We start from the raw sequence: 17,343 nt of genomic DNA, 5'->3' as shown, positions 1-17,343 counted from the left end.
CATTAACGACCACGCTCATCTCAAGCTTTAACGTATTTCCGATTTTTTTTGTCACCGGTAATTAGATAATAAAATCATTTTCCTTCCTGTTGGTCTAATTTTTTTCTTATTTTCCGTTGCTCTCTCCCCCTCCCTGTCTCTCTGTTTCTCTCTCTCTCTCTCTCTCTGAGGTGCGAGGGTTTCGCGACAACGAAGAGATCTCTCGAGGTGAACATTAGGCGGAGAAAATCCAGTGAGATTTCCTTTAATTATTTTGTCTTCTTATACTTAATCTACTGTGTTTACGTGTCATTTTCGTTTCCTCGTATTGGAAAGTTAGGGCTCTCTCTAGGGTCAGAATCGGAGTGGTCATGAGCACTTTCAGGGCGATGAATGGATTGATTGTCTTTATTGATTTGGTTAATTATTGAGTTTGCGTTTTATCGATTTTTTACGGGTTTGGTGCTGTTGCAGGGGGGTTTGGTTTCATTGTTGAATTCGCCATGCGAGAAATCCAGGATTCTGTTACTGGGGAGCTCGTTTTCGAGGCGTGCTATTGACGAGTTTGTGGATTTTCTTCGAGAAGGTTCTTTAGGGATTGTAGGGCTTGGATTCGAGATTCGGACGCGGTGGATGACGTGAAGTAGGGGTTCGATCCCCGCACTTTTTTCTGCTAGCGCTTGGAAGGTTTGGAGGGAATGGGGAACCATTGAGGGGTCCTCTACCATAGTGTGGAGGATCCCTGTCGACGGAAACAACGCAAATTGTTGCTCCTTCTGCGGGTGGTGGGGCTACACTAGTAGAGTGATGGGCTGTTCAGGGTGTTGGTGATTTGGATCTTGCTGGTTCTACCCAGAGCGGTATCCTGAGCTTCGAGTCCTTGTCCTGGTCAATGACTCGTCATTTTCTAGTTATTGTTCACACGTGCAATTTTTTCTCAGGCCGGAACAGATGTTCTTCTCCGGGACGACGGATTCAATGCTAGAAACCTGTGGAGTGGCAGCAATGTCATCGGTTTCCATGAGATTTGTGTGGCCGTATGGTGGCCGGCGTGTCTATCTATGTGGCTCTTTCACAAGGTGCGACCTCTTAATGTTTTCTTCTCCCCTTCCCCCCACCCCTCTCTCTCTTTTGGTTATTGTTTTTCCATTTTTCTTTTACATATGACATGGTACACGTCCATGCGAAATATAAGTGTCTCCGTCTGCGACCTTGGATACATCTGCCCGTTCATACTTTTTCCAAGTATTACACTCTGCAAACGTACATTGTCCATGTATATTGACATGCATTTACTTAGTGGATATCTTACAATTATATCATGCCGATGCTGTCTCGGGTATGGAGATTAAGCAGTTTCGCTGGAATTTAAAATATGCTTTCCCTAGGGGGGAGATGAAATTGGAGAATCCGTGTAGCAGCCGTACAGTGGTACATATTCTTGTTGCATGGATTTATCTGTGAAACGTAAAATCTAACTTTAAAAGGATGTGTTCACAGTGTTTTATTTCTCATAACAACATAATCAATTCTGATGTATCACGTGGTTCAACTTTTGAGAGAACAAACACAAATATTTCACAATAAGATGGAGATGATTTAAAAATGGCTTGGATTTATGTCGTCAACACTGATGGTGATGGAGTTAATTTTAAAAACATTGATATTATAAATAAATCCCATTGAACATGGTCTCGTAGCTAATTTTTTTCCTTCTTGTTGGATGTCACACTTGTGCAAACCAAGAAAAGGTTTCTCCACCGAAGTTAGTTGTGCTACACATACATTCTCACACTGACTTGTATTTACATTCATATTATGGGGAATCAGATTTGCACTCCATTTTTCAGTTTGGTGTTAGTCCTACCTCTTTTGATTGTCTTTGCCAAAATCATACAGTGCAGTCAGAATGCCCAAAAATGTATGAATGATGTTCCTATTTTCAGCAAACTAAGTTGACGACCTTACTATCACTCAATTTGACAATTGACATGGTTTTGTTTTATTAGAATGGCATTTTGGCTTGGTGAAGAAGACATTGTTCATTGAGTTGTAAAATTTGACATAATCGATTAACTTTGCTCTATCCTTTTCAACGCTTCTTGGTATGTTATGAGCATTTGATGTATTTTTTAACGGTGAATTATCCAAAGGAAACACTCTTTCATGTGACACTTAAGTTACCGAGTGTTCAGTGCTGGATATTTCATGTCCGTCACATGTGGAGCCTATCTTATTTGGTTTTTTTCCTGGAGAACATTACCCATTATTGAGACCTTGTTGAGTTTAAACACAAATAAAAAGAAAAGAACCGTTTCTATTTTGATGTACAAGCCAACACATTCGCATATATATTTATGTATGAATATAATCATATAGATAAACCATGTCCAGTTGTCTAATGTTCCAAAGGACCAAAACCTGTTGTGTCCGATGCGTTGTGTCCATTCTAGCCACTACATTTGTTTCAGGTGATGCAATACTTACAACTGTAAAGTGTAAATAGATAAGCACATATATAGATTTCTCTTCTTGCTATGTCCATGTAACGGGTACCTTTCTATGGATTGGATTTGGAATGACCAAAAGTTGTACGATCCCCTACTAAATCTGATCCACCTTCCATCCATGTTGATTGTTCATTGTCGTTCTCATGCTTATATTTTTGGTTGCTCCGACGTCCAACCTATGTTAAGCAGCACAACCACTCTGTGTTTTTTAAGCAATTGTTTTGAATTATGAACTATTTAGCTTAGTTACTCTGTTGAGATTATCCTTGCTTTCTTTGTTGGGTTCTAATTGTTGGGCTAATAAATTTGAAATAGTTTAGACATTCTTGTAAGTCCTTATTGCATGGAAACTGCAAGGTGTTAACGAGGGTTATCCCATTTTCACTAACTTGTTTACCATTTCTTTTTCGTTCTTATAGGTGGTCTGAGCGCATACCAATGTCCCCAATGGAGGGATGTCCTACCGTGTTTCAGGTTATCTGCAGGATCATTCCTGGGTATCATCAGGTTAGTATTCTGTTCTTGGATGTGCAAAATTATGTCATGTGTTGGTAAGAAGTAGTTGCACGCATTGAGGGTTCTAGAACTTAAGTATATATGTTATATGATGATAGAGTTCTTTCTCTGGCCACTTTGAGTGCTTTATGAAGCCAGTGCAGTTTTGTTCGCATAAATAAATTTGAAACTTCTGTTATTCCCTCTGAAGAATTCACGTAGTGAATTTTGTGGCGCGAGTGCCCAACATTATTTCCTCCCGTTGCTTTCTGCGGTCCAATGGTACCATGAGTAATTTTAGCGGCTATCTCTTGTTTTCACCCCATTGCCCTTGTCCACATTAGGTAGTTGCTACATCCTTAGATGATTTTAGTAGTTGTTTTTTGATTTTCCTGTACTTCTATGGTTTCTTAGTTTCGGTATATGTGATATCTATATCCTTGATTGGCTTGCATTTTTCTGTTTTTGATTGCAGTATAAATTTATTGTTGATGGAGAGTGGCGCCACGATGAACATCAACCATACGTTACTGGGGATTATGGAATAGTAAACACTATCATGATTGCCAGGGAACCAGATCCAGGTTCTGCATTATTCACACCTGTTTCTAGAATGAACATGGATGTGGACAATGAAACTTTTGATCGTGTGGTAAGAAATTCCCCCTTTTCTCTTTATTTGATAGATTATGTTTCGTTTCACCATGTCCGTGCTATCTTTGCTCACTCCCTTATGTTTAAGGTCTGTTGGGAAAATTTCACATGTAATGGATGCATGTTGCCGAGTGCATTATTGACATTGGTACATATAAAGTCATAACTCATACCATTGGCTGGATTGATTTTTTTCCACATTTTTTTCAAAAAATGTTTTCATTTCACTTATTTTCTTTTCATGACTTGCAATTGTTGCTATTTCTCCAGTTGACTATTTGAATTGATTTTGTGACAGAATTCTTCTGAAGTGTATAAAACTATCTTGGTTTCCAATAACTCTTCCTTATGAAAGATATATACGTTGGCAGTAGACTTTCAACTTTACTGGAATCAGCTGTTTTAATTTTCTGCTTGGTGCTTTCGTGTGATGCCGAGCAGGTCACATTATCAGATGGCTCTCTGCAGGAGCCAATGACTGGAATGTCCGAGGCTGATATAAAAGTGTCACGCAATTGCATATCTGAATTCTTGTCCATCCATACTGCATATGAATTATTGCCTGAGTCAGGCAAGGTTTGCATGCTTCACCCAACCTTTTGGTTCATCATCTCTGGTTACCTTATATTCCTTTTTATCACTAGTTTCCATTCTGTTTCTGATTCAATGAAGACCTGTTAGGTGATTGCTTTAGATGTCAACCTGCCTGTGAAGCAAGCATTTCATATCCTTTATGAACAGGTGCATGACCCTATCTCATTCTTGTTACTTCTTGGGAATCTCTTCAATTTTTTTTTTCTTTGTACTATGATGGAGCAAATAGGGGCTTTGGATAGGGTTTTGCGGAACATTGATTGGCTTTCTTGTAACCTGAGCTGCAGAAGCCTTTTTGAATAGTTAGGAAAACTTGGTGGCTTTTGTTAGGCTGAAAAAGAAGAGGGAGAAAAAGGAAACCAGTGAAGGAAGTACAACTCACTAGAGTTAGTGTATCTAGATATTATCCAATAACCACATTATGGAGACAATCGAAAGTTTGCTGCTTTTGCTCACTGTAGAAAATTAAGCTATGAAATTTGATGGAAAAATTCCTGTCTTGCTTCAGGTTGATCAAAAGAAAGCAGAAGTAATTAAGAATGATTTCTGTAAGCCATAGCCACAGATATTTTTTTGGAAAATGAAAGTGAAAACAGATTTAATGTGTTGCTATCGCATTTTTTGGTGCCTTTCTATGTAACTGTGAAAAGTGACTATAACAGTCACAAAGAATACATATAATACCAAAAAGGCACTAAGGCCAAGTGAAGAAGAGTAATACTCATTCAATAAACAATATAAAGGCTGTAAAACACAGCTTATACTTTACAAAGACTGTTACAAGGATATTTATAAGAGAGAATAAGAAGAGATGAGCTAAACTAGCCGTTGGGCTAGTTCCAACAGCTCTTAATAGAGCTGTTGGAACTGCCAACGGCTAGTTTGGCAGAAATAATAAAAAAATAAAAAAATAAAAAATAAAAAATAAAGAGAAAAGAAAGAAATAAACTAAATCCTAAACTAATTCCTAACTAATCCTAAACTAGCTCTTAACTAAGATAATACCTAATTAAGAGATAACAACAATAAGAAATCATATTTCTTAACACCCCCCCTTAAACTTACGGTGCTATCACCGAAAGTTTATCTAAAAGAAAGTTGAATCTGGGAGAACATAGAGGCTTTGTGAAGAAATCAGCCAGCTGGAACTCGGAGGAGACATATGGAAGTTTGATAGTCTTCTTCAAAAATTCTTCACGAACATAGTGACAGTCCATTTCTATATGCTTTGTTCGTTCATGGAATGTTTGATTCTTGGCAATGTAGATAGAACTCTTGTTGTCGCAGCATAAATCAGTGGGTTCTTCTATCTTTATTCCCATATCAAGGAGCATTTGGCGAAGCCAGACAATTTCCATAGTTGTAGAAGCCATGGCTCGATATTCAGCTTCAGTAGAGGATAGTGAGACTTTCTGTTGCTTTTTGCATTTCCATGAGATGAGTGATTCTCCTAGAAAAACACAAAATCCAGTAGTTGAGTGTCTATCATTAGGATCTCCTCCCCAATCAGCATCAGTATAAGCAATCAAGTTCAAGGAGGAAGAGGAAGACATAAATACTCCCTTGTTTATTGTTCCCTTAATATATCTGATGATACGAAGAACAGCTCCCATATGAACGGTTGATGGAGCATGTTGAAATTGACTCACAGTATGAACTGCATGAGCAATGTCAGGCCGAGTGATGCTAAGGTACATCAAGGATCCCACAAGTTGTCGGTAAGGAGTGGGATTGGCAAGTGGAACTCCATCATCAATCTTCATCTTGCTTCCTACTGCTTCAGGAGTTTCTGTGACCTTATCATCTGTTATGCCTGATTTAGCAATGATCTCTGCAGCAAACTTAGTTTGTGACAAAAAATATCCTCTAGTAGAGTATGCAACCTCAATACCCAAGAAGTACGTTAGAAAACCTAAATCTTTCATTTCAAAAGTTTCTTGTAGTAATTTCTTACATTCTTTAATACCTTTCTTATCACTACCTGTAATGATCATATCATCAACATACAGTAGAAGAATTATGATACCTGCAGTAGTATACTTAACAAACAAGGCAGTGTCAGTTAAGCAAGAATGAAACCCATAATCAGAAATAACAGAATTAAAACGGTCAAACCAAGCTTTAGGAGCTTGTTTGAGGCCATAAAGAGCCTTCTTAAGTCTAAGAACTTTCCTTTGAGGAACAGACAACCCTGGTGGTACTTCCATATAAACCTCTTCCATAAGATCCCCATTTAAAAAGGCATTTTTAACATCCATTTGATAGATATTCCAGTTTTTAACAGATGCTAAAGCAATAAGGGTCCTAACAGTAGTCATTCTAGCTACAGGGGCAAATGTTTCCTCATAGTCAATACCATATTCTTGAGTGTAACCTTTGGCAACAAGCCTTGCTTTATACCTTTCTAGGGATCCATCACTTTTAGTTTTCACCTTGTATACCCACTTGCATCCAATAGTCTTTTTCCCTATAGGTAAATCTTGTATTTCCCAAGTTTGGGCTTTTCTCAAGGCATCCAATTCTTCTAACATGGCATTCTTCCACTCAATATATTTGGATGCTTCATTAAAAGTAGAAGGTTCAAAGTGAGAGTGAATGGCATTAATTCTAGCTCTATGAGATGGAATAAAAGTTTCATAAGACACAAACCTATTGGGTTGTCTTACATTTCTAGTGGATCTCCTAAGGTTTTCTCCACTTTGAGTTGGTTGGAGATCAATGGTCTCATGATGTTCTTCTTCACCAACTTCTTGTTGCCGGTTTCTTCTATGATAAGTGATTATATCCTTGGCCATTCTACTATCATTACCACCAGTGTTGCTATCATCACCATCATGCATTTCATCATCACATTGAGAAAGGAACTTAAATAAAAAGGAATAATCATTATTGTGTTGTGACTCCCCACAATTTTTAAAACCACTTTCATCTTCACAAAACCTTACATTCCTTGAGACAATGATCTTGTCTTTAATTGAGTCATAACATTTGTAGCCTTTTTGGGTTTCAGAATAACCAATAAAAGCACATTCAATAACTTTTGAACTTAGCTTATCAGCCTTGTCATTAAGAACAAAACATTTGCATCCAAAAATACGAAGTCTATTGAAATCGGGTTCATACTTGAATAATTTTTCAAACGGAGTGGTATTATGTAAAACTTTTGAAGGCATTCTGTTTATAAGATAAACAGAGGCAAGTGCGGTTTCAGCCCAAAAGTTTTTAGGCACATTTTTGGAAATAAGAAGGGTTCTTGTTGTTTCAATTATGTGCCTATGTTTTCTTTCTGAAAGTCCATTTTGTTGAGGTGTTCTTGGACAAGATTTTTGGTGGACTATCCCATAGTTTTTCAAATATCTTTCGAACTCATTTGAAATGTATTCACCTCCGGAATCAGTCCTTAAAATTTTTAATTTAGCATTGAATTGTGTTTGTACTAACATGTGAAAATTTTTGAATATCTCAAAAACTTCGGATTTATATTTTAGGAAATATATCCAACAATACCTAGTGAAGTCATCAACAAAGATCACATAATATGATAGCCCTCCTTTTGACATGATAGGAGAGGGTCCCCATACATCGGAATGAACAAGCTCAAAAGGCAAAGAAGAGAAGAAGTTCCTTTCTCCAAAAGATAAAGATTTCATTTTTCCATGTATACAATCATTACATTTAAAATTTTCAATACAAATATTCTTGGTAGGGTTCATCATAGACAATTTTCTAACATTTGGATGACCTAATCTTTGGTGCCAAACATTGATGTCCACATTTTCAACATAGTGACAAAACTTTTCTTTGGGGATGCATAAATTGTCCATGTAGTAAAGGTCCCCTTTTCTAAAACCTTCCCCAATCAATCTCCCGGTTTGGTGATCCTGCACCAAACATTTATTTGATGAGAAAACAACATCAAATCCAAGATCTGAGATTTGTGACACAGAAAGTAAGTTAAGATTAAGTTTAGGAACATAACTAACTTTTGGAACAAAAAATTTTTGTTTTCCAAATTCTTTTTCAAAATTCCCAATCCCTTTAACACTTAAAGAAGTTCCATCGGCGGTAACAACATTTGATTCTTTTCTTGTTCTTTCAAATTTGGTCAAAGATGATATATTTGGTGTCATATGAAAAGATGCACCAGAATCTAAAAGCCAAGAAAACATACCAGGAGTGTTGGAGATGGATGTCGTTGTTGCTAGTGCTCCGGAATTTGACTCCTTGATCATGGGTTGAAGGGCTGTCATGATTTGATTCAACGTTGTGGATATAGATGATAGATCACATCCTTCATTTGTGACATTTGCGGCCTTTCTTTGATCAAATTGTCTAATGTTGTAATGTCCACCTTGAGGAAATGAAATTCCCCGGTTGTGTTGCCCTCCTTGTGGATATGAAGTTCCTCCTTTGAGAAAATTTCCTCCAAGATTCCGCGATTGTCCTTCATTGTTGTTCAACTTTGGGCAACTAGGTCTTATGTGACCCGGTTCATGACAAAAGTGGCAAATAACTTTATATTCTCCTCTAATTTGATTCTTAAAGTGAGGAGGTCTAAAAGACTTGATGTTGTTTCCAGGTCTAGAGGCGGCTAAGGCTCTTTCTTCTTCTTGTTTTGAGACAAGAACACTATCTTTATCCATTTCTTTGGATAATTTCATTCTAGTTTCCTCTCCACTTAGCTTTGTAAGAAGTTCATGAATGAGTGGAGGAGAGGATGAAGAAAGAAGGGCTGACCTTATTTGTTCAAATTCGGGCCGTAGCCCTTGAAGGAATTGAAAAAACCGAAATTCATCTATTTCATTTCTTCTAATCTCATGGCATTTGCAGTCCAACCCTAGTTCGGGACTTAGTTGATCTAACTCATTCCATACACTAGAGATTTCCATGAAAAATTCTCTAACATTTTTCTCTCCTTGCTTGATACTTTGGGCCTTTTGAATCAAAAGATACTTTCGGGCCATATCTTTTTGGGTGAACATTCCCTTAAGATATTCCCAAACTTCACTAGCCTTTTCATAATACATAAGATTTTGGGCAATTCTAGGTTCAATACTTCCATAAATCCATTCTTTAATCCTAGAATTTTTAGCTTCCCAATCGTCTAATTTTTTGTAATATTCATTCATAGCATTTTGTCTTTCCACTCCATCTAGTTGTTTTTCAATCCCATTTTCTATTTTGGTCAACTTGAGAGTGGGAGGGATAGACGTACCTCTTATGAAGCCCCATAAATATTTTCCTTTGATATGCATTTCCAAACATTTTGCCCATAGTGTATAATTGGTTCGGTCAAGCTTGTATGGAGCATAATAGCTTCCTCCTTCAATTGAAACTTTGGAGTCTTCCATGAGAGCAATACTTGAAACAATAATCTCCAAGGAAGTCAAGAAAAAACTCTTCTAGAAATTTCACCAAACAGTTGGTGAGCAACCGCAGCAAAAAGGCCTTCAAGAAATTATATCCTCCAGCAAAGAATCTCTTCAATCAAACCAGCAACATAAAATCTCAGCAGCAGCCTTTAACAAGCTTTGAGAATCAGCCCAATGGCTCTGATACCATGTGAAAAGTGACTATAACAGTCACAAAGAATACATATAATACCAAAAAGGCACTAAGGCCAAGTGAAGAAGAGTAATACTCATTCAATAAACAATATAAAGGCTGGAAAACACAGCTTATACTTTACAAAGACTGTTACAAGGATATTTATAAGAGAGAATAAGAAGAGATGAGCTAAACTAGCCGTTGGGCTAGTTCCAACAGCTCTTAATAGAGCTGTTGGAACTGCCAACGGCTAGTTTGGCAGAAATAATAAAAAAATAAAAAAATAAAAAATAAAAAATAAAGAGAAAAGAAAGAAATAAACTAAATCCTAAACTAATTCCTAACTAATCCTAAACTAGCTCTTAACTAAGATAATACCTAATTAAGAGATAACAACAATAAGAAATCATATTTCTTAACAGTAACATGGGTACATCTTAAAAAAAAAATTGAGGAACTGGAACCTTATGATGCCCTCACTTGATGGCGGCAGCAGTCAATCGACCCCCCAGTTAACCAACAGCAACAAAAGAGAGAAAGAGGGTCCCAGGGAGACGATTACTGCAGTGGTGAGTTAGCAGCGAGCCACCAGGAACAAAAGAGACAAAGAGGGTTACCAGTGAGAAGATTCCTGCAGTGGTGAGTTAGCAGCCAGCCACCAGCGACTGAAAGAGATCATGACTGGCTACCCATGGCGAGGCTGTTGCACGGCTTGGGAGAGAGAGAGAGAGAGAGAGAGAGAAAGAGAGAGAGAGAGGGTTTTAACTTTAAGAGGTTCAACCCTTCGACCCTTTTAAACATTTCTCTTATGATATAAAATTTCTTTAGCTTCATTCATATTTTTCCTTTATTACAAAAATACACTCAAAATTTTTTTGACTTATAAATCATACAAAATCAGCCTATATTTCTTTAAGCTCCTTTTGAAGGGGCAAAGTAGGTTAAATGTTGTCGTTGCTTCCTTTAAAAGTTTAAACTTAAATTATTATTGTCATATTGATCATCACTACGAGACCATTTCACTAGTTATTTTTTGTGTCTTCTTATTAGTTTCTCATGTATTTTATCTTTATATATATTTTTAGGATTTTATTCAAATTTAAAATGAAATTTCCGATATTGTCCTGAGAAAAACAATTTTTCGAGAAAATGCCCAATAAAAACCTCGCCATTAAGAATCCGAGAACCATATTTTGTGGCTATGCTGTAAACTGTGAACTAAGAGGAAACTGGAAGCTGATATTTTGTAGCAAAAAGAGAAAAAGTTACTGCTATGTTCCTAATAGTTTATACTTTATACTAATCTGCACATAGTATCATGGTAGTTTATTTATGTTGGTGCTTGCAGTCATTTATTGTACAGAGTTTCTTTCTCTACCTCTTCTGTTCAATAGTTGATATTTATTCTTTTATTCTCTTTCATCCAAGCATTATATTTTTTTTCATACATGTTACAGGGAATTCCAGTAGCTCCTCTTTGGGATTTCTATCAAGGGAAATTTGTTGGGGTGTTAAGTCCATTGGACTTTATTTTAATTCTAAGAGAAGTAAGTAAATTATTGTCCTATTTTTTCTCTAACTTTTTCTACTCTTTTACTAAATTGTTTTCCTACTTTTTCTCTTGATTTTTTTTTTAAAACTCTTTTATGGCCTTTCTCCTTCATGACAATGAAGTTCTTTTGCTAGTATAGCTTTTTAGGTATGATCATCTGGGAGCCTTGTTCTTCATTGCTTAATATGTCACTGATGAAAAGGGCCTGGTTATTTGAACTGAGTGTGCGACTTGTTCTTATTTGACTCTTACCTACATTTGTTAATTTGGTAAAACGGCTGAGTTGCTTTAACTGTAGAAATCCAAAAATTAGCTGGCATCTGGATTCTTGTTTGTTGCCCATGCTTATCTATTTCCCTGGTCAAGATGAGTTGCAGTTCATTGACATATCAAATTACAGTTTCAAAAACATTTTAACCAACTTAAACCGGTCCAAGAATTAGAGCTGGTTCAATCTGGTAGCATAGCTTTGAGGTGGTTGTTTTGTGGGTGATGATTCTGCCTCTGGTCAATTTTTTACAGAAAGCTTCTTAGTTATAAAACTTGTTTATTTTTTATTTTTATATTCCATCTAGTTAAGATATTGTACGTAAATAACCAAACAACCTCATTTTGAATTTATTAAAAGAGGAAATAAAAAATTGATTCCCAGTGTTTGATGTAAGAAATTTGACAGTCGACTGTTGAATGCAAAAAATTTCACATCTCAAAATTTCAAGTTTCTTGTGGCTTAGAATTTAAAAATGAAATGCCATATTGTTTTTACGAAATCTTATTCTAAGTAATTTCTTTATAACATACTCTATGACTCTTGGCTAATTGGAGATTTTAGGATAGGCTGTTTTGGTAAACACAAACTGGTATTCCAAGGTCTCATAGTATGTGGAAGAAAGTGCTGGTTTCCTCTCTAGTGTGAGTCAGGAGCAGGTTTGAAATGCTTTGCCTACCATTCGTTTGTTTTAATATTATTTATTCATCATGAAAAGTAAAAGAGGGCCTGCTTGCGCTTTCTAGCTGGTTCTGAGTTTGAGCTTTTACTTTCACAAAACCATTATGCTATCGGCATAATTGGATGATTTATTATATAGTTTGTGAGATATATTACATGAAGTACATAGGAAATGTGAAGTGTGTAAAGCTTTTTTATTCCTGAGAGCAATAGGCAAATCAATTTAGGAAGAGAAACTTGCTAGATTTTCACGAATGGTGTTTAGGTGTGCTGATTTGTGAGATGACTTCTAAACATGAAGAAGTTTTACCTTTAAATGCATCAAGTAGCTACTAGATCATGCATGTTCCTGTAGATTTCAACACATTTATGATTAAGAATAAAATTTCTAGTCCCGATTGGCCTTTCATGTTTATCTGAGTAACAATGTTCTATGAGGAGATAGACGAATTGGCCATCTTTGGTGAAGAAAAGCTCTTTCAAAGAAAGGCTCGCGGACTTTCTTTCTAAAGAGTAGAATGGTCAACGGGGCCAAGAAGAAATCCACTTTTGGTTTTCCTTAGATGTTCTTTTTTAGTCAGAAGTCCAGAGGAGAATGACAATCTTCTTCTGAAGTCACTCATCCATTTTTGTCTCTGGTAAAGCCATCAGAAACGTGGGATCACCATCCATGTTCAGATCAAAAGAAATAGACTTTCTGTCTATCCCGTCGCTCTGTCGTGCGTCCTATGTTCTATAGTCTCAGGAGTGTGTGATCTTCTCTCGAAGTGTTCTTTCGACCCCATTTTCCATTGATGTATCACATGTCAGTTTGATGGGCAAATCTATCTGTAAAAGATGCAGTGTATCCTGTGATGCTTTTGTTGGATCAATTTGAATGTTCATATTTTAGAATTGCATAGTTGAAGAAAATTAAGCAGTTAAAAGATAACCAGGATCCAGCTTAGGTGGCCTCTTTCATTGAGGGGCCGATTTGATATCTATTGGCTGATACAGGCCAATGTACCTGAAGTCTGAAAATAACCAATGAAGGGGGAAATGTGCATATGCATTGTAAGTTAATGAATGTAACGATGTGTCTCAAATGATGCTGTGCTACTGCTGCGTCTGGAGACCATTAATTGGACTTTTAGATCCATGCTAATAATTTTCTTGGTGCAGCTTGGAAACAATGGGTCGATACTGACAGAAGAAGAGCTTGAGACACACACAATATCTGCTTGGAAGGAGGAGAAATTGCACCTCCACAGGAAAACTGCTGGGAGACCACTTGTTCATGTGAGGGTTTCTACGTTGTGCTTATTTTTTCAAATTTTATGGTGCCTTAGTTTGTATGCATGAGGAGTCGCGTCATATTCATTTCAAGTGGATGAGCAACCCTTTTTGAGGACGTCCTTTCATAGGCTGCATATCCGTGGTTATATTGTTGATGATATTCTCTTAGAAATGAACAACTCATCCTTTTCTGATTTAGTTACACGAGATCGTTAGTTTACCATGGTTCACTTGTTTCTGATTATGTACCTTATAAACTATGTTTTCTACAATGTGGATATTGGTGCATGTCTTATAGACTGCATGGTGAAATCTTAGCGTATTACTTTGTGAAATTGTTAATAGGCAACATAAACTCATAAAGTTAGAAGCTACAAGCCCTATGATAGAGTGATTTGCTCTTCTGTTGTCCTTCTTAGTTCTTGCAGTTCTGGGTTATAAATGGATGTTGTATTGTAGTGAAAGACGTTATGGTTTGGGGAGTATGCTACTGCACCACATGTTGGAAATTATTTGCTCAAAGATCATGGTTGTGTTTTTTGGTGAAAGGTTCATGCTTGTTCCTGTGATTTAAGGGAACAGGTTTAAAGGGTGATTGCTTTCTTAAGGAGTGTATCAAAATATTGCAGGCTGTACTCTTGTTTGGGATTTTTTTTTTTTTGGGGGGGGGGGGGGGGGGAAGGGGTGGGCTGCGTGGGTTTAGCCTGTGACTTTTCTTCTTTTTGTGATAATGAATGATGACATAAAGTCATGAACCTGCTAAAGAAGTCAATCACTGACCAAAGCAAATGTACCCTGAGGACAGTAGCTCAACCACAGAATGCTGTTTATTGCACTTTTCTCTTATTTGTAGGATGTTCTGGTTTATGCTGTGCAGCTCCCTCTAAGCAGTGGTTGAACATGTGCAGGCGAGTCCTTATGATTCTTTGAAGGATGTTGCTTTAAAGATTTTGCAGAACAAAGTAGCTACAGTTCCTATAATCCATACTTCTTTGCCAGATGGCTGTTTTCCACAGTTGCTGCATCTTGCTTCCCTTTCAGGAATTCTGAAATGTAAACCTTTTCTTTTTGGATGATGATGTATGCACTTTTATGGTTATAGTCGGGCATTTACACCAGTCAAAAAAATTTCAGGTATTTGCCGACACTTTAGACACTCATCCAGTTCCCTGCCAATATTACAACAGCCCATCTTCACCATGAATTTGGGTACATGGGCTCCAACAGTTGGCGGTTCAAGTGGACACCATTTGGCTACTCTGAAATCAAATGCATCACTAGGTTCTGCGCTCTCTTTGTTACTCCAAGGTGGGTTCTGTCCAAGTGTTATTTTTATCTTATGTATGGACCTGCCGAAACTTAAGGCATATGAATTGAAGCAGATTGTTTTTTTGATCAATAAAAACTCTTAAACAAACTATACAAAAATTTTTCCAATGCACATAGCTTTCTAAATGTAGATAACGATATGTATTCAGATGGATCTTGTATGAATTGTGAGGTGAGAGGCAGAAGGATGACAGGCCAGCCAGGTGTCCTAGTTGTGAAAGAGGGAAACCTTTACTCTTTCCCATAGCCAGCTTGTGATGCCTAGAAAAGCAGCAACTGTAGCCTGTAACTCTTGCTATGATGCGTACGACATGCTATGCATGCCTATATAGCCTCATGAACGCTACTTGTATCTAGATTGGTCTCTGTGTGTGTGTTTGTTACTAATAATATGTAGGTGGTTTGTCGGTTTTCTGTTCTTAGAAGCTTTATCTAGCTCGCCGTCGGTTATCTGATTTTGAAGAATTCTGAAACTGATCTTCATGATTTTTATGTGTTTTCAGCTGAAGTTAGTTCCATACCAATAGTTGATGATAACAATTCTCTTGTTGACATATATTCTAGAAGGTAAGCTGTTCTTCAGTATTTGTGAAATTTCATATTCAAATTTTACGACATTTGTGTAGGAAGCTTCAAATGACTATTGTGTGTGTGTGTGTGTGTGTGTTCTTTTTCACATCAACAGAAACTGTTAGTCTTTTTTGTGCACAGTGATATCACAGCCTTGGCAAAAGATAAAGCTTATGCGCAGATTCACCTTGATGAAACAACTGTTCACCAGGTAACAGCTATTTATTAATGATTTCATTTATTGATCCTTCTTTACTTGGTGAATGGTATATCTACTTTTAATTGCACTTTCATCAGACAATCAAGTTTCGTACATTCAAGTCTTCAGATTCATCAACCTGCTATTGTCCATGAGTTTTTTTTTTCCTTACATGCTTGCCTGCATGGTGATTGCTAAATATTTATTTTGGTCATGTTCATTTGTCTAAATTTTATTTTGTGAATTTTCAATGCTTTTATGTGGAAGACATTTTGTTTTTTAATAAGCTACATTTTGTCCCATCTGTTGCATACAATGTAAACAGCAAAATGCTGTTTTAACTGGAGACGCTGAGACTGGATTGTGCTGTTCATGCAGTGCTTTCATGATATCATATCGGGGATTATGGTATATATACACATGAACACATACATACATAGACAAAGGGCTAGAGGATACACGTGTCATTTAATGTTAATTTTCAGTAACCACCTTATCATTGAAGAAGTGCCTTCTCGTCTCCCATTCTCACACCTGCAACAGTGGGAATGGGAAAACATAGCTTTACTTATGGTTGGGCTTGTTTGAAAGCATAAATCGGTTGCAAGTCATTTTTTGTTTGCCTATTTTGAAAAGATCGGCTAATTTTTGTGGAATTTTCCAGGCACTGCAGTTAGGACAAGATATGAATTCGCCTTGTGGTTTCTTTAATGGGCAGAGATGTCAGATGTGTCTGCGGACAGACACCCTTCAGAAAGTCATGGAGCGGTTGGCAAATCCAGGTGATGATTGGTAGTTGACGGTGATGTTTCCTTTTGGGTAAATTTATCAGATTATAGAGTTACCTTATCTCAATTTGTCTTAGGTGTACGCCGAATTGTCATTGTGGAGGCTGGCAGCAAGAGAATTGAAGGCATCGTTTCTCTGAGCGATGTGTTCAACTTCTTGCTCGGCTAGCTTGCGTTCTTCCCACCTATTGATTACAAGGCATTACTGGTGCCCCTGCAATTGAAGAAAGCAGAATCCATTGTTTTTCTCCACTGTTAGTGTTGTTGGGGGGGCTTAACATGTTCATCGCTGAATGTGGATGTCGATGTTGCCTTTGATTGGGTGGCCCTTGCTTTGGGAACCTGTTTTATTGGGATGCAGGTTCGCAGCTTGAGGTCTAGAGATGAGGGATTTGATATTTGCCTTTTTTTAATTGTCGGTGCATTGTCATGCTAACCGCGTTCATTTCTTATGATCCTGTAACCATCGTTGTACTTCAATCATGTCCCGATGAAATTAAGAAAAATTCCCTTGTATTTCCTTGTTTGTTCCACTTAATTCTTGATGACATATGCAGCAGAAAGGTCTTAGGTCAGTGGGAGAAGCGCAACGGTGAGAATGCCGTTGCGTCGGTTCTGCCATACTCTTTGTGCTACTGTATAATCCGTCTCATTGCATCAGTGTGGGTGGATTGGATTGTCAAGAACTGCTGAACCTAAATGCTTCCATTTTAAAGCTATACCCAGAAACCATTTGGTATGACCACTACCACTTCTTAGTCAAGCAGCTAGATTAGAATTCCGTTCAATTTTTCTTAAAATAATCAACCGTTGCTTCTTGCTGTCATTGTTTTGGGTCGTCTTGCTGTCTGTTATTTAGTTCCCTGCGTGAGTTTGATCAGCGCTTGGGCGGTGGTACATGA

General features: G+C 37.3%; 1 protein-coding gene across 2 annotated transcripts; it reads left to right on the top strand.

The window, feature by feature from the left end:
- Positions 1–16,957, top strand: LOC116262451 (sucrose nonfermenting 4-like protein). 2 transcript variants are annotated; one of them, XM_031641852.2, is made up of 15 exons: positions 1–207; positions 454–839; positions 921–1,058; positions 2,909–2,996; positions 3,460–3,636; positions 4,080–4,214; positions 4,320–4,379; positions 11,237–11,326; positions 13,442–13,558; positions 14,464–14,608; positions 14,690–14,863; positions 15,388–15,451; positions 15,596–15,665; positions 16,318–16,435; positions 16,519–16,957. In XM_031641852.2, exons 3-15 carry the CDS (start codon positions 931–933, stop codon positions 16,608–16,610), a joined length of 1,458 nt encoding a protein of 485 aa, XP_031497712.1. In that variant the 5' UTR covers positions 1–207; positions 454–839; positions 921–930; the 3' UTR covers positions 16,611–16,957. The 2 variants fall into 2 exon arrangements, with proteins under 2 accessions (XP_031497712.1, XP_031497711.1); XM_031641851.2 differs by having other exon boundaries at positions 1–232.
- Positions 16,958–17,343: the final 386 nt, after the last annotated feature.

Source organism: Nymphaea colorata, chromosome 10 (assembly GCF_008831285.2).
Source record: "Nymphaea colorata isolate Beijing-Zhang1983 chromosome 10, ASM883128v2, whole genome shotgun sequence".
NCBI lineage: Eukaryota > Viridiplantae > Streptophyta > Magnoliopsida > Nymphaeales > Nymphaeaceae > Nymphaea > Nymphaea colorata.
Note: the sequence above shows the minus strand (reverse complement) of the source record. Positions and strands in the feature narration are given on the sequence as shown.